Source organism: Danio rerio, chromosome 7 (genome assembly GCF_052040795.2).
Source record: "Danio rerio strain M-AB ecotype USA chromosome 7, GRCz13ab, whole genome shotgun sequence".
In the NCBI taxonomy this organism is placed as follows: Eukaryota; Metazoa; Chordata; class Actinopteri; order Cypriniformes; family Danionidae; genus Danio; species Danio rerio.
Window position 1 is genome coordinate 17,436,098 of NC_141027.1, and position 24,541 is coordinate 17,460,638.

Sequence of the window (24,541 nt, forward strand, 5' to 3'; positions counted from 1 at the left end):
GCAACCATTCCTGCAGGACAATGGGGTAATCCCGAACCTAGGCTTTTTGTCGAGAAGATGGTGCCAGTTGTGTTCAGAGACCAGTTGATCACATCCATAAATCCTTATTGTTTGGATAGCAGGGCAAGGAGAGCCTCAGAGATAGATTAAGACTATACAAGAGGAGCCAGCTAGGAGAGATATTCAGGGAAGAGGGAAAAATTTGACTGTCTTTAGCTGGAGACAAAGAAAAATGGGGACAGATGTTTCATTTTTAGGTGAAGTATAATTTTGAATCATGAATTTAATCCCCAGGGGTTGCATGAACAGATAAAATGTATAAATTGAAAGGCAAAGAAGTCTTGGATGAAATCAAACATGGATGGAATTGCAAAATCGACAATACATTACTGGACTATCACAGAATTGAGCTATTATGGGTTAATAAATCAAAAGTCTGTACACATAATCAAATCTTCATAAGAATTATCATCATCGTCATTGTCTGCTGCTTATCCAGGGGCCAGACTGAGGGACACTTCCTCCAGCACCTCTGGTGCGGATTGCGGGGCGTTCCCAGACGAGCCAGGAGACGTAGTCCCTCCAGTGTGTCTTGGGTCATCCTATGGGTCTCCTTCCAGTCGGACAAGCTCGGAACATCCCCCCTAGGTAGGCATCAAGGAGGCAACAAAACAGATGCCTGTGATACCTCAACTGACTTTTCTCAATATAAAGGAGCAACGGTTTTACTTCCAGCTCCTAACCCTATCTTTAATGGTGCAACCTGCCAGTATTAGAAGAAAAAAATTGCAGTCGCTTGTATCCGAGATCTTGTACTTTCGGCCATGACCCTAGGGGAGAGTAGAAGCGTAGACTGACCGGTAAAACAATAGCTTGGGCCTTCGGCTCAGCTCCTTATTTTGTTCAACAGACTAGTATTCGACCCTGTTACTGTTGCTGCTACATTAATCCATCTTTCAATCTCTTGTTTCTCTCGTGAACAAAACTTCAATAAATTTCAGCTCTTCCAACCTGGAGATGGCAAGTTACTCTAGGATCCTCCCCAAATCCCCTAGGCTGTGCCTATAAATTCTGGCCATAAAAATCAATCCTGGAGATGGCAAGTTACTCAATGAATTATTGTATATTTTGTGAAAACTAAAACACAAACAACCTTTCAGTTCAATTCAAGTTTATTTGTATAGCGCTTTTTACAACAATCATTGTTTCAAAGCAGGTTTACAAAAGGTGCACATTATTGCATTACAATCAAATTAAGTTAAAGTTACAATAAAATATAAGCTATTATATAAGTATATACATAGTTAAACGACAATTTTATTGCATTTAGGTGATTTCTACATGAATACGTTTAAAGAACTGTTTGTGTATTAGGTTTATGTGTTGTCCAAAAAGTCTTTGATGGTTGGGATCATCTCTTCGTCTTTTTGTATGAGCTGTCCTCACTTTTCTATATGGTTGACCTCATCTCTTCGTATGTGTTGTCGGTGAGGTCCTCGATATCTTCGACAACAGCCTGTCAAAATAGAAGTTTGGTTTTAGATTCTAAAATATAAGTTTAGCATTTTTATAACTACAGTTCAATTTAAGAATTGAAATTAAAATAGACACCCTTGATGTACTGTAACGCTACAGTAGGCCTACACGGAATCGGCACACGCAGAATTCCACAGATTTTTAGCCCATCATTGATTCTGTTTTTAACTTAAGTAAATGTGTGTAAATCTATATTTATTCAGTTTTAAAATTATTACAGTATTGACTGTATTGTCAGATTGAAAATGTTCATCTGATTTATGTACAATGCAGTTTGTAAAGTAATAATTTCTGTCTTTTAGTAAATATATTATATGAGAGACTTTCTTTGTTTACCAAATAAAGTAAATTTAATTGGATTTGTATTTTAAACATTAAATAAAAGTTTAAAAATATTATATTTTATTTCACATATTAAGGTTTTAGTTATGATATTCCCAAAATAGTTCAGCAAAAATCCACAGATTTTTACCAAAATTCTCCGCAGAAATTGCAAAATATGTCAGCACATTCCATCTGGCCCTAGTCATGAGTCAAAATTATAATGAAAAAGCAGTCTCAGACTTACTGTAGAAGGACTGGTATCAGAGTCAGGAACTAGACGAATCTCACTTTGTTGTGCTTGAAATGTAAAGCATACCAAAGAATGAATATAAAAATTGGCCTTACAAAAATACAACACTGAAACATCATCATAAGGTTGAAATTTACCTGTAAGCAACTCATTCTTTCTACTCAGTCTTTTGCACAGAATTATGTTGATTATTCCACTCAAGAGCAAAATGAGAGTGTTGGCGATAAACACCAAATGGTAAGACCAGTTTTGAATCTGACTTTCTAAAACAAGTGGGAACATTTTGGTTACTCAAATAGTAACACATCAGTGATCTACACAATACAAGTAATGATTAAAGTAGCGTATAGAATCTTCAATAGATGTTGAATCTCCAAATTATTACTGCCACAGCTTTTCAAACTATGTACATGTGAATTTTAAGCAATAATAAGTTTTAAAACATAAAGAAATAAATATGCTTACCTTTAAGAAGAAATTCGCAAGTTTGGTTCCTCAATGTGCAATTATACTCTAAAGGCACTGTTGAACTATCAATACTACAGATAAATTCATTATCTTTGTCTATATGATATAAACTTGTGACACATTTTATTTCACATACTTTTGAAACATCAGCAGCCATTTCACCTGTAGTGGGAAAACCCCGAAATAAGCCTATGTCAATGAATATTACTGAAGTACTAACAATTTTATATAATTCAAGGAGTATTAACTTACACATGCTGAATCTGAAAAGTTTGAGTAGTGAAGATCAAGAGAAAGATCACAATACTGGGCTGGTACAGTCATGTGCCTTATAAAGACCATCCTATTTGCAAAATACCTTTCACCTCTTTCAGATACCTCATTAAAAGCTGTTCTTAGTATCTGAAAGTCAGACCTCAAACACCCACACACATATCCTATAAATGCCACAGCGGTGCATTGGTTTTCTCGTATTCATGACTAAAATGCTTAAGCAATGTCATAAATTAGCTTTTAATCTGTGAATTCTAACGAAACGCACAGACTTTAACTACATCATGGTTTCTTTTGAAGAACTTTAAAAGATAAATTTAATTTGCCAGCTACACAGGCTATAGTATTTTTTTGCATCAGTATTTGCATATTTCTCCATCAAAGAGAGACACAAACAACTGGATACAATGTCACATTATAGAGCTGGTTTTAATAATCATAGCCAAGATAACTAAAGACAATAAACAGACTTTGCTGACACAAAAAGACACAAATGCGCAGATCATTTGAGACACAACAACGACAAGAGACACTGACCAAGACAGTGTGGACACACAAGACAAGACAGCACTAGTGTCTGGACTCTGCCTCCAAAACAAGAATATACAAGATCGAAGTGGCAGAATCCTGACAGCAAACATTGAAATGATCCCCTCTAAACTACAAAGATGTAATTTATATACACTATGTACAGATTGTTCTTTAAATTCAGCCAACGCAATACCAGTGAAGAAACATATATCCTTGAATTTATTACAGATAAAAGCATTTGTCATTTTGACCAATTGTCATATTTGCAAAAAAATAAACTGATGGACAACATAGTGCATATAGACTTAGAGTCGCAGAAGCACTGCATTGTAATGAATAATGTCAATCAAATTATTAAATAGAAAAACTAACAGGGCGATGCAGTTGCGAAGTAGATAGTGTCGTCGCCTCACAGCAAGAAGGTCGCTCGTTCGAACCTTGGCTCAGTTGGCGTTTCTGTGTGGAGTTTGCATCAGGTGAACTGGGTAGGCCAAATTGTCCGTAGTGTGTGTGTGTGTGTATGTGTGTAAATGTTTCCTAGAAATGGGTTGCGGCTGGAAGGACATCCGCTGCGTAAAAACTCACTGGATGAGTTGGCGGTTCATTCCGCTGTGGCGACCCCGGATTAATAAAGGGACTAAGCCGACAAGAAAATGAATGAATAACAAACAAAAATGTCAAAAGTATGAGTGAAACTTGTATAATAAACAGCATAAGTGTTTCTGATTTATTATTCCAAAACAGGAGTCACAGCAAAGGATAGAAATTGAGAGGCTAAATATTTTAATGCAGTATAGTTTCCTTTTTATTTGTTTTAATCCTGTGATTTTCATTTCAGTTTAATCACACTTCATGCATTTGTACTATTAGATTACTCAGGCAAAAGAGCCAGGTCTTTCAGTAACCACTTATGACCTGATCTGCGAATACACGTCATTATTCTGAGAAATGCTGTTTTGTTTAGCACCTCTAGAGGGCTTACTGCTGAAACTCACAGATGTGTAGGTCAGGGCATCTGCATGTTCAACCTGATGAAAAAAATCAAATAAACTCATGCAAACTCCAAATGATTTAAACACTGAAATGAACTGCTAAATTTTAATAATGGACAATAAATTCTCTCAATCTATTTATACTGCTTAAAAATGTATGAAATATAAAATGTATTATACGTATTATTTTAAATAAATCAGTAAAATTGAGTATTTACCTGAGTGTCTTGAAATGTCTCTTGAACAGCAGATCTGCTGAATGAAACTTAAAAAAAGAGAAGATTTTTACACATTTCTAAACATAATAGTTTTTTTATAACTCATTTCTAATAGCTGATTTATTTTATCTTTGTTATGATGACAGTAAATAATGTTTTACTAGATATTTTTCAAGACACTTCTATACAGCTTAAAGTGACATTTAAAGGCTTAACTAGGTAAGAGTAGCTTGGCAGGTTAGGGTAATTAGGCAAGTTATTGTATAACGATGGTTTGTTCTGTAGACTCGAAAAAAATATATAGCTTAAAGGGGCTAATCATTTTGACCTTAAAATGGTGTTAAAAAAATTAAAAACTGCTCTTATTTTAGCTGAAATAAAACAAATAAGACTTCCTCCAGAAGAAAAAATATTATCAGACATACTGTAAACATCATTTGGGAAATATTTAAAAAATTAAAATTAAAAATTAAAAGAGGAATAATAATTCTGACTTCAACTGTTGACTGTTAACTTATATATTAACTATGATATATTAATATATATTGACTGTTAACTTTTTAGTTCTGCAAATAAAACTACTAATGGGAATCACAAATGGTTTAAAACATAATAAATGTGATAACAGATGATCTGACTTACGTTGCAATGCCACAAGGAAGATCATTATTATCATAGAAATGATGTTTGATGAGATGAGTAAAAGAAACAATGGGTTTGTCAAATCACCACCTGCAAGGAGAAAAAAAATCAAGGCTTAAAATATGCAACACTTTGCAATGTAATTGGTTGTCTGTCATGTTTACATATGTATGTACAGTCCTCAGCATATATGAGTACACCCCCCACAAATCTCTCATTTAAATTAATGTTTTCTATTGGATGCTTTACAATATTATATTTGTGCATTTACAATAGTTTAGTCACTACTGAAGCCAATTTGAAGCTAATCTAACAAAATAACGTACAATAATGGTTCAAAAATTAATTGCCCAAATTTATATATTAAGGAAAAATAATAAATAAATTTGGCGAAGCAGTGGCGCAGTAGGTAGTGCTGTCGCCTCAAAGCAAGAAGGTTGCTGGTTCAACCAGTTGCCGTTTCTGTGTTGAGTTTGCATGTTCTCACTGTGTTTGCGTGGGTTTCCCCCACAGTCCAAAGACATGCGGTACAGGTGAATTGGGTAAGCTAAATTGTCTGTAGAGTATGAGTGTGTGTGGATGTTTCCCAGAGATGGGTTGTGGCTGGAAGGGTGTCCGCTGCGTAAAAACCTGCTGGATAAGTGGTGGTTCATTCCAATGAGGCAACTCTTGATTATTAAAGGAACTAAGTTGAAAATAAAATGATTGAATGAATAAATAATTTTTAAAAATAGTAAAAATCAAGAGAAACAAAAAATATATATATAAAATTTTGTTGAAATATTGTAGTTTGTAATTATTTTGCTATATGTTGCATGAATTTAAATGTGTTATCTATCAATTTCTAAAAATGAGACTAAAATTTTTTTTTAATAAATATGTTGGATAAATCTGTTTTTCCCAAATGCAGTATATATTACCCATCTTCACTGAGAAATGGATAGTATAATATAAAATATACATTTTAAAATGGTGTGTACTCATATGCTGAGCACTTTATAAAAATATGGGAAAAATATACCACTTAAAATCAAAGATCTCTGCATATGGGATGATAGTTTTGTAGTTAGTTTTATAAAATAACCATAATTTATATATATATATATTTATATATATATATATATATATATATATATATATATATATATATATATATATATATATATATATATATATATATACATACATACATACATACATACATACATACATACATACATACATACATACATATATACATACATACATATATAAAATCTAAATTTAATCAAAAACGTTTTTTAAAAAGTTGTACTAAGACAAGAAGGGGTGTTGTTCAACATCTTTATGAAGGTTTTGATCCACTTCAAATATTGCCTTTCTTCAATGTTGCCTTCACTTTAAATGTCGTCTATGTTAACTTTCCTGTATACACTGCATACTGAAAAGTTAACAAACATTTTTTTTAACATTTCATATTATTTACAGTATTTTATCATGTCATTTATAGTATTTTGTCATAATGTGATATCACAGTACCTTCAAAACAATGTAATTACTTAAAAACTATTGAAATTCAAAATTCTAAATGTTGTAATTAATGTAATAAGGTTTTAAATTTTACCGTGTATTGAACTGAATTCCAAACGAGTCCCATTTCCAAACATGATCTTGTCACATCCATGTACAGCGCAGTAATAAACTCCAGCATCAGAAAGACTGAGACTCCTCTTTGTTAATGTGTAAATACAGCTCTGTGAATCTGAATCCTCCTCACATCTCTCTTCATGTTTCTTTATATCTCCAGCAGTGTAAATGATGCCAGGAGCAGACTCAAGATCTTCTGCTGTCTCTCTAAACCACAAAGCATGATGTCCTGCTTCACATTTCTTCTTATCTTCCCTCTGAACTCTACACGTGAAGGTAATGTTGTCTCCAATGTGAACTTCTGAAATCGGCTCCTGATGTACTGTTGATGTGCCGTGTTCTTCTTTAAAGCAAAAGCACAACAAATATGAGCACAGCGGACTTTGATTATCATTATATTAGTATCACCTAAAAAAGTCAAAACATACCTTCAAGCATTAAAAATGTTCCTGGTCCAAAAGTCAGTTGACCCAAAGATATCGTTCCACAAAAGTATGTCGCAACATCTTGCTTTTTTGTCGAGGAAATGTGTAAATGATAAATTCCTGGGCTTATTGTCACATTAAAGAGACCATTGTTAAATTCACCTACAAATTCAACATTGTTCATGTAAATGTAACTTTTTGAAATGGCTTTAAGTTGGTTTCCGATCTCCTGCTTGTACCAAACCATATGATTATAATCTTTATTAGGTAAGTAGCATTCAATAATGACATCATCACCAAGTTTGGCGGTCTGGAAGAGTTTTGGCTGCTTAATAATGTGTGCCCCGATGCAACCTAAGATTGAAAAGCAACAAATGCAAACATAAATCATTGATCTTAGTTGCTTTGCAAAAGTTAAAATAGATACAATAATAAATAAGATTAACCGTTAATTACGAAAATCTATCAATAATACTTACACACAAAGGTGAGGAATAAAACTGTGCTCATGTTGCTTTGATTTGCAAGTGAAGAATAAGAGGCGATAAGCTGCACAATGCACAGTAAGAAGCTCAACCTCACTCTGATTGGTGGTTTTCAAAGATTCTTGCATGACAAAGTCAAATTTCATTGGCTGTTACAGAATTGGGTGTAAAGTGCATCTCTCACTGAGGAAATAGATGTTTTTTGTTTTGTTTTTTTTTCTGATGAACGTCAATAATTAAACATCAATTAATTATAAGTTACTTAAAATCTAAACAAAAATCCAATTGCCACTTAGACACTATTTTATCGCCCTATTTGACTTTTCTGATGCTTTTTTACACATGTAAATCTGGAGATAAATGTGCATGATCTTGGGGAACAGGGCAAATGTGCACTTTAGCCCGTGTTTAAAACCACAGCAGCTCTACTGTATGTGAGGGGGTGTTGATTGACTTGTTTACATGGGTTACAGGCTGTGTAGGCTGAGCACAGCTTAAACAGAGTTGTTTTTGTAAAATGTTTCATTGCTTCGTTTACTTTTACACAGGAAGCAGCTGAACTGCTGCACTGTTAAACTTGTCCTTGTCCATGGTGCTGAATCAGGTCAGCTGAGTTTATATACTATATAGTTGTAAACAATCTTATCTGCTAAAATTGAAACCGAGTTAATGTGGCAGATTCTAATCATGAAGATGTTTAAAAGGAGACTGGCATGATGAAATTCGTATTTGTTTGTTTACTTATTTATTTTGAAATATTGCAGTATTCATTACTATTTTAATATTTGAGGTTTGTGGTTTATTTATTTTCATGCACAGCAATACTGAGATCGAATTATTGCAGCAAATACTTTTATATATAAATATAAAATACCTGACAATTCAGCATATATAAAATAAATATGTAAATAAATATGTATCTATGCATATACAGTAAAGACGTGTATATTGTCATCACTTACATATGCAACCTGCTCATCTCCAAGCCCAATATTAAAATAAATAATATTAAATGCTTCTGTTTAAAAATTGGTGGCACGGTGGCTAAGTGGTTAGCACTGTCACCTCTCAGCAAGGAGGTCGCTGTCCGAGTCCTGGCTGAGCCAGTTAGTATTTCTGTGTGGAGTTTGCAAGTTCTTCCCGCGTTCGCGTGGGTTTTCTCCAGGTGCTAGGTGAATTGGTTAAAACAAATTGGCCATAGTGTATGAGTGCCAGAGTGTATGGGTGTTTCCCAATAATTGGTTGTGGCTGGAAGGGCATCTACTGCGTAATACATATGCTGGAGTAGTTGGTGATTCATTCTGCTGTGGCAACATCTTATAAATAAGGAAAAAGCTGAAAGAAAATGAATGAACGAATGTTAAAAAGTTAAGAACATTAAGCCCAAACATTATCTAGAACTAGCATATTCTTATAATATATATTTTCAGCCCCCAAATTTTGTTTTTATTTTTTTAATATTTAGAATTATTTTCAATCAATCTTATTTGAACTTTTTTGTTTATTTAAATTTTTTTTTATAAAATTTTATTTTTATGAGTTTTTTTTTTTTTTTTACAGCGCAGTCTTTTCACCACACATTTATATGTATATGTTTTTGTTATTGTTGTTTTCAGTATTGTATTATTAAGAAGTTCCATTTGACAGTGGTACATTAAGCAAAAGAATAACAATAATACATCAATAAAAGGAAAACGCAACAGGTGGATAAGCAGGCAGTTGATTCAAACCGGAAAATATAAATTTTTAGTAAAATCAAAGATTCATTTTAGCATTATTTGTTGATTTATGGAAGTTGTTAGTCCAGTTGGTAGTTCATTCATTCATTTTCCTTCAGTTTAGTTTCTATTTCAAAGGTGACCACAGTGGAATGAACCACTAACTATTCCAGCATATGTTTTAATTCACCTAAAGTGCATGTCTTTCGACTGTGGGGAAACCAGAGCAGCCAGAGTAAACCCACGCGAACACAGGGAATGCATATATCCAAGAAATGCCAACTGGCCCAGCCAGGACTCAAACCAGCGACCATCTTTCTGTGAGGTGATAGTGTTAACCACTGAGCCACAGTGCTGCCTGAAACAGGTAGTTATTTAACTTTATATACAGTGTGTACTCACTAAAATCAGTTTAGCCCGAAATTGTGCAAAATATGGACTAACCTAACAGCTGGTTGTCATTTTTTGATTAAACATTTGACTGTTAGGCTCTGTGAGGCATTTAACTGCTAGGCTCTAACAGCAGGCTACCCAAATTTGTGTTTAACAGCAGATAATTTCTAAAGGTGTAATGAGTTTACTCTGTGTTTTGGTGCCTTGATGTAACATGTTTTAATAGGCCATATGTTGACATTCAGAGCACTACAGAGTTGTGGAGACACTTGTCATGCTTTTTTCATATTGAAAGTAACAGTTTTTATGTTCACATGTTTTAGTTAATCTTGTTGTGGAAACTTCTGACCACAGAAAGGTAAGCGTTCACACAGACTGCAAAGTGAGCAATACTGTAGGTCAAGTACTAAACCGCAAGCACTCATTGCATCTAACCTCTGCAAACATCAAACAGCAAATCACTTGCTGACATGTGTTTTGTTCCACTACACGTAAGGTAGGTTTGTTAGCGTAAATGAAATCAAATTCTGCCTAGCTACAACTGCTTTGTTCAATTTAATGATATTTACAATTACTATTGCCTGCGAAATTAAAATGCCTTCTAATTTCTTTGAAGGCTCATTAAAAACAAGTTTAATTTATAATTTATCTGTGATGTTTAACTTAATGCTATCAGAGTACAAAGTGTTCAGTTTTACAAACTGCATTGATAGCGTAATTTTGCCTAATTTCTGTTACATTGATGGCAGTGTGTTGTGTAGGAGGAGGGGCTTTTGTTCAAAAGAGGAATTGTGTCGTGAGAATATTGCTTAGCAGACCTTGTGGTTTTGATTGCATGTAAAGGGGTCTATCTTGTGGTTGGAAAACTTCTAGACATTGACGCACAAACATTCAAATGCAAACAACACATGCTACAGAGTATGTTATTAACGCATGGCCAAACAATTCTGATCTGAATCTAGTTCCATGCATAAATTAGATGCAATTTGAAACATTTATTTGAATCATTTTATGTTTCTGGTCATTGTGATATTTGCATTTTACATTGCTTTATTAGCATCACTCATTAAAAATATAAATAATTAATATTACTCATCTGAATTGTTTGCCAATTTTAGTGTGTAGCTTGGACCGCTGATGTTCACATCAGTAGAGCTCAGTCTGTCTGAACTTGTAGTTCCTCTCACTAACTGTGCAGGAAATGACATCAGTAGCTCCACCTTCTGCTCTAACATCTCTTCCTTATGCAGAATATTACTTTAAAGCTTCCAAGGCTTATGGGTTGTGGCTCTAAAACAGGGGTCTTAAACTCTGCGGGGGGCATATCAGTGACTGAAAACTCATAGGAGGGCCATTTTAACATTCTAGCACACACAAAAAAGTGGAAACCTGATGTCATTGATGCACTCAAACATTCTTCCCCAGAGTATCAAAGCTCCTTTTTGTTTCTTGTTGTACATATTAAATTAAATTGCTGACCTGAGTGTTTTGAATTACCTTAGTCACGTGATTGGGTGTTTTGAAACACTTGCGCTTTGGGATCTGGGGTGACGGTTGTGTTCGCGAACTGAAGAGTGGGAAGATGGGTTAAATTCCGGGAGTTTTCCAGGAGACAGAACAAAACGAGAGATGGGTCTGAAATACGGAAGACTCCCGGGAAATATGGGTGTGTTGGCAGGTATGCAAATTACGCGCCATAAAAAGTAACTTAGTATTGCAACTAGTTACTTTTTTGGGGGAGTAACTCAATATTGTACGGCATCACTTTCTAAAGTAACTTTCACCAACACTGAATATCAGACATATTGCATGACCGAATACGTTTGTGGTGACTGACAATTAACGTGATGGTACTAAATGATGCTTTGTTTATAATAATTAAATAACAGTACAGTACAGAGGCTAGTGGGAAAATTTGTCCAGAATGCAAGAATTAAACACTACTCTTTTTCGAAGGACATCCTGCAATTTTTAATGACTACAGAGAGTCAGGACCTTGATTTAACGTCTCATCCAAATGACAGAGCTCACTGAGCAGTATAGCCCCATCAATATGCCGGGGCTTTAGGACCCACACAGACCGCAGATTAAATGCCCCATGCTGACCTCACTAACAACACTCCGGCAGAACCTAGCTTTCCCATGTGGTCTCCTATCCAAGTACTGACCAGGCACAGACCTGCCCTTTAGTGGGCGACCATGTGAGAGTTGCAGAGAGATATCTGTTCATGCTTTGTCTTTGCATGTCTGAAGTTCAGGCTCCCTTTACAACAATAGATTACTTTGCATTCAATGTTTGTGCTATATTGGAGAAAATAGTTGTTTCTCCACTTAAAAATATTAATATATTTGGTGAGCTTTTAATATTACACTGGTTTATTTGCTGTGTGTCAGGTTGATTGTCTTGGTGTTCACTATAGAGACACAAAATGGCGAACTTGTTAATTCTGTATGAGTTGTATTGAGTTTTTAAGCATCATTGTCATTAATGTCCTGAATGCTGAGCCACTCCACAATCAAAGTAAAAACAAAGTAAACTTTATACTTCTTATTTAAATAGATACTTGTTTTCACTATATTAAAAGTAGGTTGGTATTAAGTGCTTAAGGTTTTTTTAAACATTTGCTAATCAAATGTTTGTCTGATACTCTTATTTACTGGTGCCTATTTGTGTGAGAGAGATCTGTGGCAATGAGATACAGAAAAGGAGGATAAATGGAGAATGCACTCATTGTATTTTTTTTTTGATTTTTTTTTGTTTTGTTTATTTTTATTTACCATATTTTGTCTCTTTCTTCTCCTCTAGTAAACATTGTACAAGTAAAATGGCCTGGTCAGAAGCACAAGAGGCAAATCTTCTCTGTAATAATCAGGCCCACCTTTTATTAAGAAAAAAAAACATAGTATATTATAGCAGCAAATAAATTAGCAAACAGTTTAGCTTAATAAAATTAATAGCTATTATAAGGAAATAAAATCAAGTTATCTAATCTCAATAATCTTTTCTTCACTGTATAAATCACACATTCCGATTAAAGAACAACAAATGAATCTCATTAAGATTTTGCGTTTGATTACATTAAATAACAGAGGTGTCAATTAAAAAATGCACACATCTAAAGTTATAACAAAAGCATTTGATTGCTTTCCTTTTTATGCTCATTTAGGACAAAATTAGTGGTGTTTGGAAAAAAAAAACACCAAGATCGATGTCACATCCTGTCTTCCTTGTGTGTTTGTTTTTATCATGTGACCATCCCCATGATGTGCTCCTTTGTTCTACTTCCCGCCATGTCATTTTTCATTACCTTCACCCGTGTTCATCCCCTGTATGTAATCAGTGTCGTCATGCCCGGCGTATTATTTGTTTTATTTTGGCTAGAATAAAAGCAGTTATTCATTTTTAAACACCATTTTAAGGTCAATATTAATAGCCCCTTTAAGCTAAATTTTTTTTCAATAGTCTACAGAACCATTGTTCTACATTGTTGTACAATAACTTGCTTAGTTACCCTATCCTGTCTATTTAACCTAATTAACCTAGTTAAGCCTTTAAATGTCTCTTTAAGCTGTATAGAAGTATCTTGAAAAATATCTAGTCAAATATTATTTACTGTCATCATTGCAAAGATAAAATAAATCAGTTATTATAAATGAGTTATTAAAACTATTGTTTAGAAATGTGTTGAAGAAAAATCTTCTCTTCATTAAACAGAAATTGAGAGAAAAAATAAACAAGGGGGCTAATAATTATGACTTCAACTCAATGTGTATATGTCTGTTTAAACACTTTCGTTCTGCTTTTAATTGTGTGTACATAATCCGTCAGGGAAGCAGCGTCTTTATATCACTATGGAGCGCGTTAGCTGACAGTCACGCAGCGCTAAATAACTGTTTTGAGGATTGCATAGGAGGGGCGACGGTGCCTGTAATGAAAAAGAAGGGTCTCCCGCCATTTTTATATTTATTTCAGTGTTTTCATGCTTAAGTAAAACAAAACAGATTCACATTAAGAACAAGTGGTTTTCCCTGGTGGTTCAGCAGTATGGGTTCCGTATAGGGAGGATCGGCTCTTTAATGTTTATTGCCACCTTTCATAGATTAAAAATATGGGAGAAATATGGAAAAATACCTTTATGGGATGATAGCGGGATAGACCTGTAAAATATGGGAGAATGCCAGGAAAAAACGGGAGGATTGACAGGTATGAGAGTTGTGTGGCTTAATATAAAGTGAATTATGTCTCTTACTAAAATTGCTCTGCCTCCACACATACTACTGGAGAATATAAACTGTAATTTTGAAGATGGACACACTAAAATTACATGTTAATCCAGCACATTAATGTTGTGTTATTTGTCTATGTGATAGAAATGTTCAACACTAGAGCGCCATCTTTTGGTCGCAATTGACACAAACAAATTTCACTGGCACATGCTGTAAGAAGTGAACTGGAATATACACAGTGTGTGAGAGTATGATTTTAATGGTTTAACAGTATATATACACACAGTAAGTGAATTATATAAAGTTGAAGTCAGAATTATAAGCTTCCCTTTTAGTTTCTTTTTATTTTTTAAATATTTCACAAATGATTTTAATAAAGCATGGAAATTTTTGTATGTACACAGTATGTCTGATGATACTTTTTTTTACTGGAGAAAGTCTTATTTATTTTATTTCGACTAGAATGAAAGCAGTTTTTAATAAAAAAAAATTATAAAAATGTTTTAAGGTCAAAATTATTAGCCCTTTTAAGACATATTTTTTCGATAGTCTACAGAACAAACCATCGTTATACAACAACTTGTCTAATTACCCTAACCTGTCTAGTTAACCTAATTAACCTAGTTAAGCCTTTAAATGTCACTAAGCTGTATAGAAGTGTCTTTAAAAATATCTAGTCAAATATTATTTACTGTCATTATGACAGAGATAAAATATTAATAGAGATGAGTTATTAGAACTATTATGTTTAGAAATGTGTTGAAAAAAACTTCTTTCTGTTAAACAGGAATAGGGGGGTGTAATTGGGGTAATTCAGGGTGGCTAATAATTATTTTGACTTCAACTGTATATTCAGATCTATTCAATACATATATGAATATATATATATGTATATATGTGTGTGTGTGTGTGTGCGCGTGTGTGTACACACATATGTTATATAGTTGCGAGTACTCAAGTTTGTGACAGTTTGCGAATGTTGGTTGGAGCGACGGATTTGGGAAATGGCAAATCAACAAACTATGTTTGTAACAACGGAACTTGCAACCTTATTGGCTAACGATGGTTTTGGGATTTGCACCCCAGTATAGAAGGCTAGGCGGTAAAGCGTTATTTACTGATGTTTTGTTGTTAAACTAAATAAAAATCTACATTATCGATGCTGTAAAAAGTCCTTTATGAAACTGAAAATAGTCACATCAATCTTTCAGTGGCTGAACAACACTTCTGTGCATATAATCTATTTGTCAAACAACACAATCTACATCAGCTTTGCGTGACTAAAATAGTTTTAAAACATTTTTTTACATAGTTTTTAAAACATTAACTGGCTAAAAGAAATACTTCAGCCATGGTTTCGTCCTTCCTCCAGTGTGCAAACTTAACTCCAATATGGATCCAGGATTTGAAAAAGTTTTGATTCAGCGTTTGTTTTTACCGCTGTCACTCTCTCTGCTGTGTGCACGTGAAAGCATGTACATGTGCAAACTGCGGATCTGCGTAATCAGGGTGCACAGATGTACAAATCTACATTTGTTAACAGACAGTTTTGGTACTTTGCAAAATTATGGGAGTTATTTTAATTGGATGAACATTTTTTAGTCTTATGCCTTACCCAAAATAATGAAAATACATATCAATACATTTAGGTCATTTACTTTAATCTTTACTATTGGGATGTGAAGAGACTTTCAACCAGCACAACAAAAATGTTTCGGAAGATAATCACCTACAGCACCTTTAATGTGATAAGACACTTATTATCAATTCAATAAAGTAACCCAACTATAAGCAAATTCGTCAACCTCTGATACCTTTGTCACTGATGCATGCACTTTGCATAGGAAAATTACACTTGAAAGGGGCATACTGGAACAGAATGAGTGCGCGTGCGCCTTTATTTTATCTCCAAAAGCCCTTTTGACACAAAACTTTAAAAAGCTAAATTAAGTTTATCAGAAAATGCAGAAATGTTTTGTTAAAGGGCATGCTTGTGATGCTCTATAAGAAGTAATGTTAGAACAGTATAAAACAATAAAAGTCCTCACAAAGATAGTACACAATTGTATGAGTGTTCCAGCTGCTTTGTTTATTTTTAAAGACTTTTGGTTTTTGAGCATGTCTTTTTTCAGCAATGTGGATAAAAACATCATGCAAAATTCCCAACATAAATTAACCATGATTTTACTGTATTAAAATTGCAGCAGTCATGTTTTTGTGCACTCATTACCATTTGCATAACCACTGCTTTAACACAAATATGATGGTTAAACTGTAACCAAAAATTACACACCATGAACCATGATTTTGTTGCACTAGTTTAACTACAACAACCAAGTTTTGTAAGGTCAATCTATTTTGTTCTACAAGAAAACACACAACACTGCAGATGTATTTAGAAAGGAAAGACTGCCTATCTGCCTATTTTAATGAATCAGATTTGTACTGCACTGTACAATTTGATTAGCTGTAATTCTGCATTCCCAAAAGCTATCCAGTAATATCTAGTTCTATATCTGTTAAACTCACTTAATAAAATGTTACTAAAATAGCAGAGTAGCATAGGGTTTGGGTCCGATTTATAATCCTACAATCATAAAGTCTATTTTAACATATTTTAAAAAATATTTCACCTAACAAATTCTTTCATTTATAAGTTTTAATATTAAAAACAATCGTCTTGCAAAACAGCTGAGGATCAAATCAATCGTCAACATGTCTGCAATCATGCATGATTTCTTTAAACATTTGTTACACAAATACTTGAAGAGTATACAGCAGTCTGATTGGCTAGTGCCTTTGCTTTTATTGAGCTCTTATTTAAGAGACAAAAACATCCTAAAGGTGTAACACCATCGCTGAACACAATAAATGGGCTTCACAGGAGATCATCAGTATAGAAATGAAGGCTTCAATCGCTGTGCTCTTGCTTTTGGGGCTCTTTGGACAAAACACCAGTATCAGAAAACACTTTTTTGTGACTGAACAAATGACCTGGAAAGATGCACAGACGTACTGCAGAAAACACCACAGTGACCTGTCCACCGTGACCAAAGAAGAAGCACAGCTGCTCTCCAGTAATACAGATGCTACATATTCATTTAGCTGGATTGGGCTTTATGAAAGTGCAATTGGATGGATTTGGTCTGGAGGTCAGATGGAAGAAGTGGACAACTGGGATGCAGACCAACCAGACGATAGCGCTCAGCATTGTGTTTCGTTAAAGCAATCCACTTCTAAGCTACATGATACTTTTTGCTCTGATATGCTGTCTTTTTATTGTATGGATGCCGTAGAGACAATTTTCGTGAGTCAGAATAAGGCGTGGGATGAAGCCCTGGACTATTGCAGACAGAATTACTCTGACATGGTGAGTTTAAGTTCAGAGATGATTGAGGCAGAGGTTATAAATGTCACAGTAAAATCCCAGACAGATTTTGTGTGGACTGGTCTGCGCTTCATGGATGGTCATTGGTTTTGGGTCAGTGGTGAAGATCTTCAATATAAAGCCTGGTCTGTGGAGGGGGAACCCAAGTGTCCTGCTGGAAATCTGCGCTGCGGAGCTCTGGATAGAAATAAGAAGGTTTGGAAAGCCATAGACTGTGAAAAGAGACTTAATTTTGTCTGCATCAGGAAGGCTTAAAAGCGGTAATATATAGTCAAGCCCATACTCATAACTCTTGGGTATAATTAATTTACAAGTTTAAGTTTAAAAACTGTATATACAAATCTATCCAATAACTGATTTGAAAATAGATGCTCTCATATATTATACTGCGGTTTACTCATTCTGCTAATTAGCATTTCACTGTAATGATAATAACATTTTATTTGTTACTAATATGTGAATTACTGATAAAATTTGTAAATCAGATAAAGTACATGGTCTATTATACAGTATAATCTACATCAGGGGTGTCCGAACTCCTGGAGGGCCAGTGTCCTGCAGATTTTAGCTCTAACTTGCCTTAACACACCTGCCAGAATGTTTCTAGAAAGCCTAGTAAGAGCTTGATTAGGAAGCCCAGGTGTGTCTGATTGGGGTTGGAACTAAACTTTGCAGCACACCGGCCCTCCAGGACCAAGTTTGGACACTCTTGGTCTACATCATGCATGTATCTGTAGGCTTTTCATTTATATTATTTCATTTTAATGTATTCTTGAGTTCATGTGTTTATTATTAGACTGGTGTCACATACTCTTCTGTCTTCAGATGCGCTCCTAAGGTTTGTCTTTCCCACCGTTGCAAATCCTTCCTTTTAAGTGTTTTTGACTGTGCAATTGCTTTATTTAAATAAAAGAAAGTTCAAAACAACACTGTTAAGTTTCTCATGAGTATATGTACACTAGCAGTGGAATTTACTGCAACGCGATGGGCCGCAACCTGAAATCTTTTCTAGGGGCAAATTGGATAGGGCCAGGCCTGCCTAAGGAAATAGACTAACCTCTGACATAACTTTGTCACTGATGCATGCATTTTGCATATGTAAATCACTACAGAAAAATGTTTAATGGGCATACTGGTACAGAATGAATGCATTGGTCAGGATTTGCCGAAATACTTTTTTTTTTTTTTTTTGCTTTTTATAAAACTACAACAAAATACAGAAGAAAAGAAAAAATAAATAAAAGCACCCAATTAATACACTACAATATAATAAATATAAAATACAATACATAAAATAAAATAAAAAACACTAACCTATGACAGAACAACCGAACGACAGAACACAGAGGGACAAATGCACAAGAAAGCTGAATATAATTTAGCTGGTCAGGTAATGCATTAATAAAAGCAATGATATAGTAACGTTGTTGTTGTATCACCAGAAAAATGCATTATCCTGTCTACAGTTCTATTGTCAAATAATAGTTTGCGCACATTATTAAGAATATTATAGATTATGAATAATGAATATCAGTAACACTCAATCTTTAATTACTGTTATTGAAAGGGGTTTTGGTTAGCTTGCGTTTCTTTCAATGCATTAAGGTGTTCAAGTATCTGTCCCCATGTTTTATCAAATATCTGCAATTGTCATTATTGAAATATCTCAACGTCTCCAAAGCAAGCATGTTTACGATATCTCAACCCCACATACCAAATTTAGGTAGAGATTCAGTTTTCCACATTCTCAAAATCACCCTTTTGGCAATTACCATACCAAATAACATGACTTGTCTTTCATATTTATTCTCTAAATGACTAAATATCCCAAGAACAGCTATAAGTGGACATGGTTCAAGATTTTTTAAAGGGCTTTAGAAAAACATTCAAATATATTTTCCCAATATTCTTGTAATTTAGGACACAACCATATCAAGTGGGTTAGGGATCCTTCTGCTGCTTTAACCTATTACAGAGTGAAGAAACCTGAGGAAAAGTCTTGTAGTTTCTCCTTTGTATACCCAATACAGGGTTTTAAATTAAATTAAATTATGTTTTAAATTAATTGAGCATGTATGCATATTCTCAAGGCCTTCTTTCCAACTCTCTGAATCTATCTCTAACCCTAATTCATTCTCCCAGGCTTGCTTAACTTAGATTTCATCCACAACTTCCTGTCTTAACAAGATGCTATAGAAATATGACACAGCTCCTCGATGAATGCTTACATTTACATTTAGACATTTATATTTAGACTTACAAACAAGGACAAGGAAGCAATTCACACAACTAAGAGCAACAATGAATAAGTGCTGTAGGCAAGTTTCAGGTATGTACAGTAACGTGTAAAGCCTGTTTCACACCGCAAGCGTGAGCAGCGTCGGCGTCCATGTTAACAGATTAGAGCTTTCATATTGCACGCAGCAGCAGCGCGTCAGTGCGGGGCGTGAGCGTCGCTGAAACAGAAGTGCAGCGATAGTTTCGTCGATGGGTCTATTTTTGCCGCACTGCTCACGCTCAATTAAAGTGACAGTGCATCGATAATGACCAAAATGCAATATATGACAGTAAAAAGTAGCAAGTTTACCCCATAAATGCGTTATTAATGTCAACTGATTTAAATGTAGTCAATCAAATTTACTTAAACAATTAAAAACTACAACAAACATTTATTTTGGCCTGAACTACAAAACCAAATGTAAAACAATTTTAGTATCAGTTTAGCTTAAGTTGCACGCTAGTGTTTCAGGAGAGGGGAAATAGAATATTTTGAGGAGTTGTAGTCCATAGCAAAGTGTATTGTGGGTAGTGTAGTTTGAAAGTTTATAAAGTGTATTTGTAGCAGCTGCCAAAGAGCTGCGCGCTGCAGAAGCTGCTGGTGTGAAAGGGAAACGCCTGCGTGCTGCTTCTGCTCTCTATACGCGCTGTGCACTCTCTGCTCATGCGCCGCTGACGCTTGCGATGTGAAACGGGTGTAAGAAGGAAAACATTAGTAATTTTTTTTTTTTAAATACAGTTAGCGGTAGAACCAGAGAGGCATTTGCAGATTAGGAAGGGAAGTGGAGACTAAAAAGTTGAGTTTTTAGTCGTTTCTTGAAGACAGGGAGTGACACCGCCGTTCTGATGCAGTTAGGGAGTTTATTCCACCAACTGGGCAGATTAAATGCGAAGGGTCAGACCTTTCTGATGTTATAGAGTGTGAATCTGCAAGATGGAGCAGTTCTAGAAATGTGGTGAGAGAAGTTTAGTTGGTCAACAATTGTTACTCCAAGGCTTTTCACCGTTTTGGATGCAGTAATGGTTGCCCCTTCCATCTGGATTGAAAAGTTATGATGTAGAGTCGGGTTTGCGGAAACTTCAAGCATTTCCGTTGTCGTAAGGTTAAGCTGAAGATGATGATCTCTCATCCAGTGTGAAATGTCTGACAGGCAGGCTGAGATCCCAACAAGGGAGTGCCAAAATCAGAAAACGATGAGAGGAACATCCAGTTCATCTAAGAAGTGACCTAATGTACTCGGTGGGTGGTAGATGACAACCACATTTATGTAGAAGGGGTGGATAATGGTGGCTGCATGGAATTTAAAGGAGCTGATCTTTGCCAGGGACAGTCTCTGACTAAATTTCCATTCTTTGGAAATCAGTAGTCCAGTCCCAGCCCTTCTCCCTGTCTGACAAGGAGTGTGGGAAAAAGAGAAATTAGCAGAAAGAGCTGCATGTGTAGCAGTGTCCTCCGGTCTCAACCAGGTCTCAGTTAGAGCCATGAGATTATAGTAAGTAGCCATGGAGGTAATAAGATGTAGGGCTTGGAGCTTACGCTGCTATTCTGAACCAATAATCTGAAATAGAAAGCAGTTGAAGCGTGTTTAAATCCATTATTTATCTGACTCCATTGTAATTAATCTGACTCCATTAAAGTTGTTATCATAATTGATAAAGAGAAAGAATCTGCGTCTTAAAGCAGGCAAAGTTGTTTATTAAGTTACATGTTTAAATCTACAGACATTAGAATGACAAACTAACATGCTGTATTAAGAAATTAGCTGTAACATATGCACTGCTAAGCAACAAAGACGGTGAAACTGCCTTTGTTAGCATATGAGGCTACGCACTGGTGTGCGGGAGATGCAGAGTAAAAGCCATTCTCCCAGATCAACAGTTACCTTTCCCTATTATACCCTGAGCAAAGCATTGTCGAACATGAGCGAAAACCAACCCCCAAGACCAGCTGAACGTGAGAGCAAAGTTAAAGAGATGAAGTGGGGGAGTAGTACATTAACAAACTTTCCTCAAGTCATGACTCAGCAATAGTAAATATATTGTAGATTGAAACACAATTAATCAATGTCTCTGTTGATTTCATCACTACAACACTGAAGTCATAAACTGTCAAATGACACCAAACATGACAAAGTTATCTGAAGGAAGATCACGAGCAGATAAATTGTATATGGTGAAGAGCACATGGTTACTGTTAGCAAATGGCAGAGATGTGTATTGAAGCTGTGAGGAACTCTGCCTCACCAGGAAGACCCATCCCATGCTTGGAATGTCTCAGTAGTCCTTCATTAGCATAGAAGGAATAGTATACAATATTTTCTCAGCCTACATAAGATCTGCCTTGTTCACAGCAGATTGAAAATTCCAGAGGCCCAGGGAGAGAGAGAGTTGTGAAATAGCTGATACATGTATTGAACAAAGGTTGTGAGAATTACGCCTGCCGTGTACCTCCCGTGCTTTGCGAGTGTTAGTAACAACAGGAATTAGTAAACACATAAGAAAAGTGCGATAAAAACAATAATAAGTGCAAAGATAAAGTAAAATAAATAAGCACTCAAGTGCTTTGTCAGTGTCTTTGCTCGGTGGAGTCGCGCAGGTAGAGTAGAAGGTCTTTACACTCGTCAGTCTTCACACGAGGCGGCCTTCACATGAGAGTGCCGCGGTGAGACTAGCTGCTTATATACACCTCTGAGCGCTTGCTGATTGAATTCAGCTGGACACGCCTCGAGAGTACCCACAATAAAACAACAGAAACTGAGGCGGGGATACACGCGACATTGATTAATTGTATTTCAATCTAAACCGTCGGTGATACACACATAAGCTCTTACAGTAAACAAGGAAATAGTGAGTAAACTTTCTAGCACCACACACTAACAACTGAAAACAAGTCTAAATGTCCTTATACGCTGCTGGTCTTCTTGCTAAAGTGCTTCTCCTAATAAATGATTCATAGTGTGAAGTTATTATAAAGTGCTACCGAGACTTCTTGTGTTTCTATCGCCCCAATATTAGTGTGTACACACAATACCTACACACAGTTCTGTCCAAACAGCTTACAAAAGATTATTTTAATGGTTCTTTAGGACTTCAATGTGGACAAAAACATCCCCTACGTAAATTAACCAAGATTTTACTGTATTAAAATTGCTGCAGTCTTGTTTTTGTGCACTCGTTACCATTTGCATAACCTCTGCTTTAACACAAATACAATGGTTAAACTAGTGCAGCAAAATCATGATGTGTAATTTTTGGTTACAGTTTAACTACTAAAACCATGTTTTGTTTTTTAAGGACAATCTGTCCTGTTCTACAAGAAAACATACAGCACCACAGTTTTATGTAGAAGCTAAAGACTCTATCTGCCCTATTTAATGAATCAAATATTTACTGTACTGTACACGGCGATCAGCTGTAATTCGGCATTCCCCAAATGCATTGGTGTCCAATAATATCTGCTTCTGTATCTGTAACTCACTTAATGAAATGTTACAAAATATTTAGAAGACTTGCATAGAGTTAAAGAAGTATATTTTTTAAGGATTTCACTTAAATCCTTTAATTGCTCATTTTTTAATATCTTATATAAAAGTCTATTTTAACATACTTTTAAAAGGATTTCACTTAACAAATTCTTTAATTTATGTTTTTATATCAAAAACAATCGTCTTGCAAAACAGCTGAGGACCATATCAATCATCCGCTTGTTTGCAATCAATCATGATTTCTTTAAACATTTGTTACACAAATACATAAAGAGTATACAGCAGTCTGATTGGCTAGTGCCTTTACTTATTGGGCTCTTATAAGAGACAAAAAAAACGTAAAGGTGTAAGAGCACAATAAAGGGCATCACTGGAGATCATCAGTATAGAAATGAAGGCTTCAATCGCTGTGCTCTTGCTTTTGGGGCTCTTTGGACTCAACACCAGTTTCAGAACACACTTTTTTGTGACTGAACAAATGACCTGGAAAGATGCACAGACGTACTGCAGAAAACACCACAGTGACCTGTCCACCGTGACCAAAGAAGAAGCACAGCTGCTCTCCAGTAATACAGATGCTACATATTCATTTAGCTGGATTGGGCTTTATGAAGATCCAGACCGTGCAGATGAATGGATTTGGTCTGGAGGTCAGATGGAAGAAGTGGACAACTGGGATACAGACCAACCAGATGATAACACTCAGCATTGTGTTTCGTTAAATCAATCTACTTCTAAGCTACACGATACTCTTTGCTCTGATATGCTGTCTTTTTATTGTATGGATGCTGTTGAGTCAGTTTTGGTGAGTCAGAATAAGGCGTGGGATGAAGCCCTGGACTATTGCAGACAGAATTACATTGACCTGGTGAGTTTAAGCTCAGAGATAATCGAGGCAGAGGTTATAAATGTCACAGGAAAATCCCAGACAGATTTTGTGTGGACTGGTCTGCGCTTCATGGCTGGTCATTGGTTTTGGGTCAGTGGTGAAGATCTTCAATATAAAGCCTGGTCTGTGGAGGGGGAACCCAAGTGTCCTGCTGGAAATCTGCGCTGCGGAGCTCTGGATAGAAATAAGAAGGTTTGGAAAGCCATAGACTGTGAAAAGAGACTTAGTTTTATCTGCATCAAGAAGCTTTAATATATATATATATATATATATATATATATATATATATATATATATATATATATATATATATACACACACACATACATACATCTATATTCAAGCCCATACTCATAACTTGGGTATAATTAATTTCAGGTGTTTGACTGTATAT

The 24,541-nt window shown here is 35.3% G+C and overlaps 4 protein-coding genes and 1 pseudogene across 6 annotated transcripts in view; 3 read left to right on the forward strand and 2 right to left on the reverse strand.

The window, feature by feature from the left end:
• Positions 1–24,541, reverse strand: part of LOC147835938 (uncharacterized) — a 939,756-nt gene that overhangs the window by 889,177 nt on the left and 26,038 nt on the right. The gene's annotated exons all lie outside the window — the stretch shown is intronic.
• Positions 1–24,541, forward strand: part of nitr7a (novel immune-type receptor 7a) — a 111,091-nt gene that overhangs the window by 63,812 nt on the left and 22,738 nt on the right. The window contains 1 exon segment of the mRNA NM_001128565.2: positions 7,021–7,136. The gene's annotated coding sequence lies outside the window, so the exon portion shown is untranslated.
• On the reverse strand, positions 1,155–7,821 carry nitr8 (novel immune-type receptor 8). Of its 3 annotated transcripts, XM_087259163.1 has the most exons (8): positions 7,765–7,821; positions 7,289–7,639; positions 6,838–7,203; positions 5,235–5,324; positions 4,593–4,639; positions 2,248–4,410; positions 2,105–2,157; positions 1,155–1,516 (listed from the first exon to the last, which is right to left on the reverse strand). In XM_087259163.1, the coding sequence occupies exons 1-6, from the start codon at positions 7,793–7,795 to the stop codon at positions 4,291–4,293; spliced, it is 1,005 nt and encodes a 334-aa protein (XP_087115289.1). In that variant the 5' UTR covers positions 7,796–7,821; the 3' UTR covers positions 1,155–1,516; positions 2,105–2,157; positions 2,248–4,290.
• On the forward strand, positions 16,895–17,754 carry LOC137490259 (C-type mannose receptor 2-like; annotated as a pseudogene).
• si:busm1-169i8.11 lies at positions 23,650–24,399 on the forward strand. The gene is given in 1 exon segment (NM_001023586.3): positions 23,650–24,399. A coding segment is annotated over 1 exon segment (750 nt).

Excerpts from the sequence above, each read along its gene's own strand:
- nitr8 (XM_087259162.1), bottom strand. The coding sequence starts at position 7,676 with ATGATTTATGTTTGCATTTGTTGCTTTTCAATCTTAGGTTGCATCGGG. Across the intron at positions 7,204-7,288 it reads AACATTTTTAATGCTTGAAG|AAGAACACGGCACATCAACA; the intron begins GTATGTTTTGAC and ends TTTGCTTTAAAG. Across the intron at positions 4,640-5,234 it reads CTTCCTTGTGGCATTGCAAC|TTTCATTCAGCAGATCTGCT; the intron begins GTAAGTCAGATC and ends TCTTTTTTTAAG.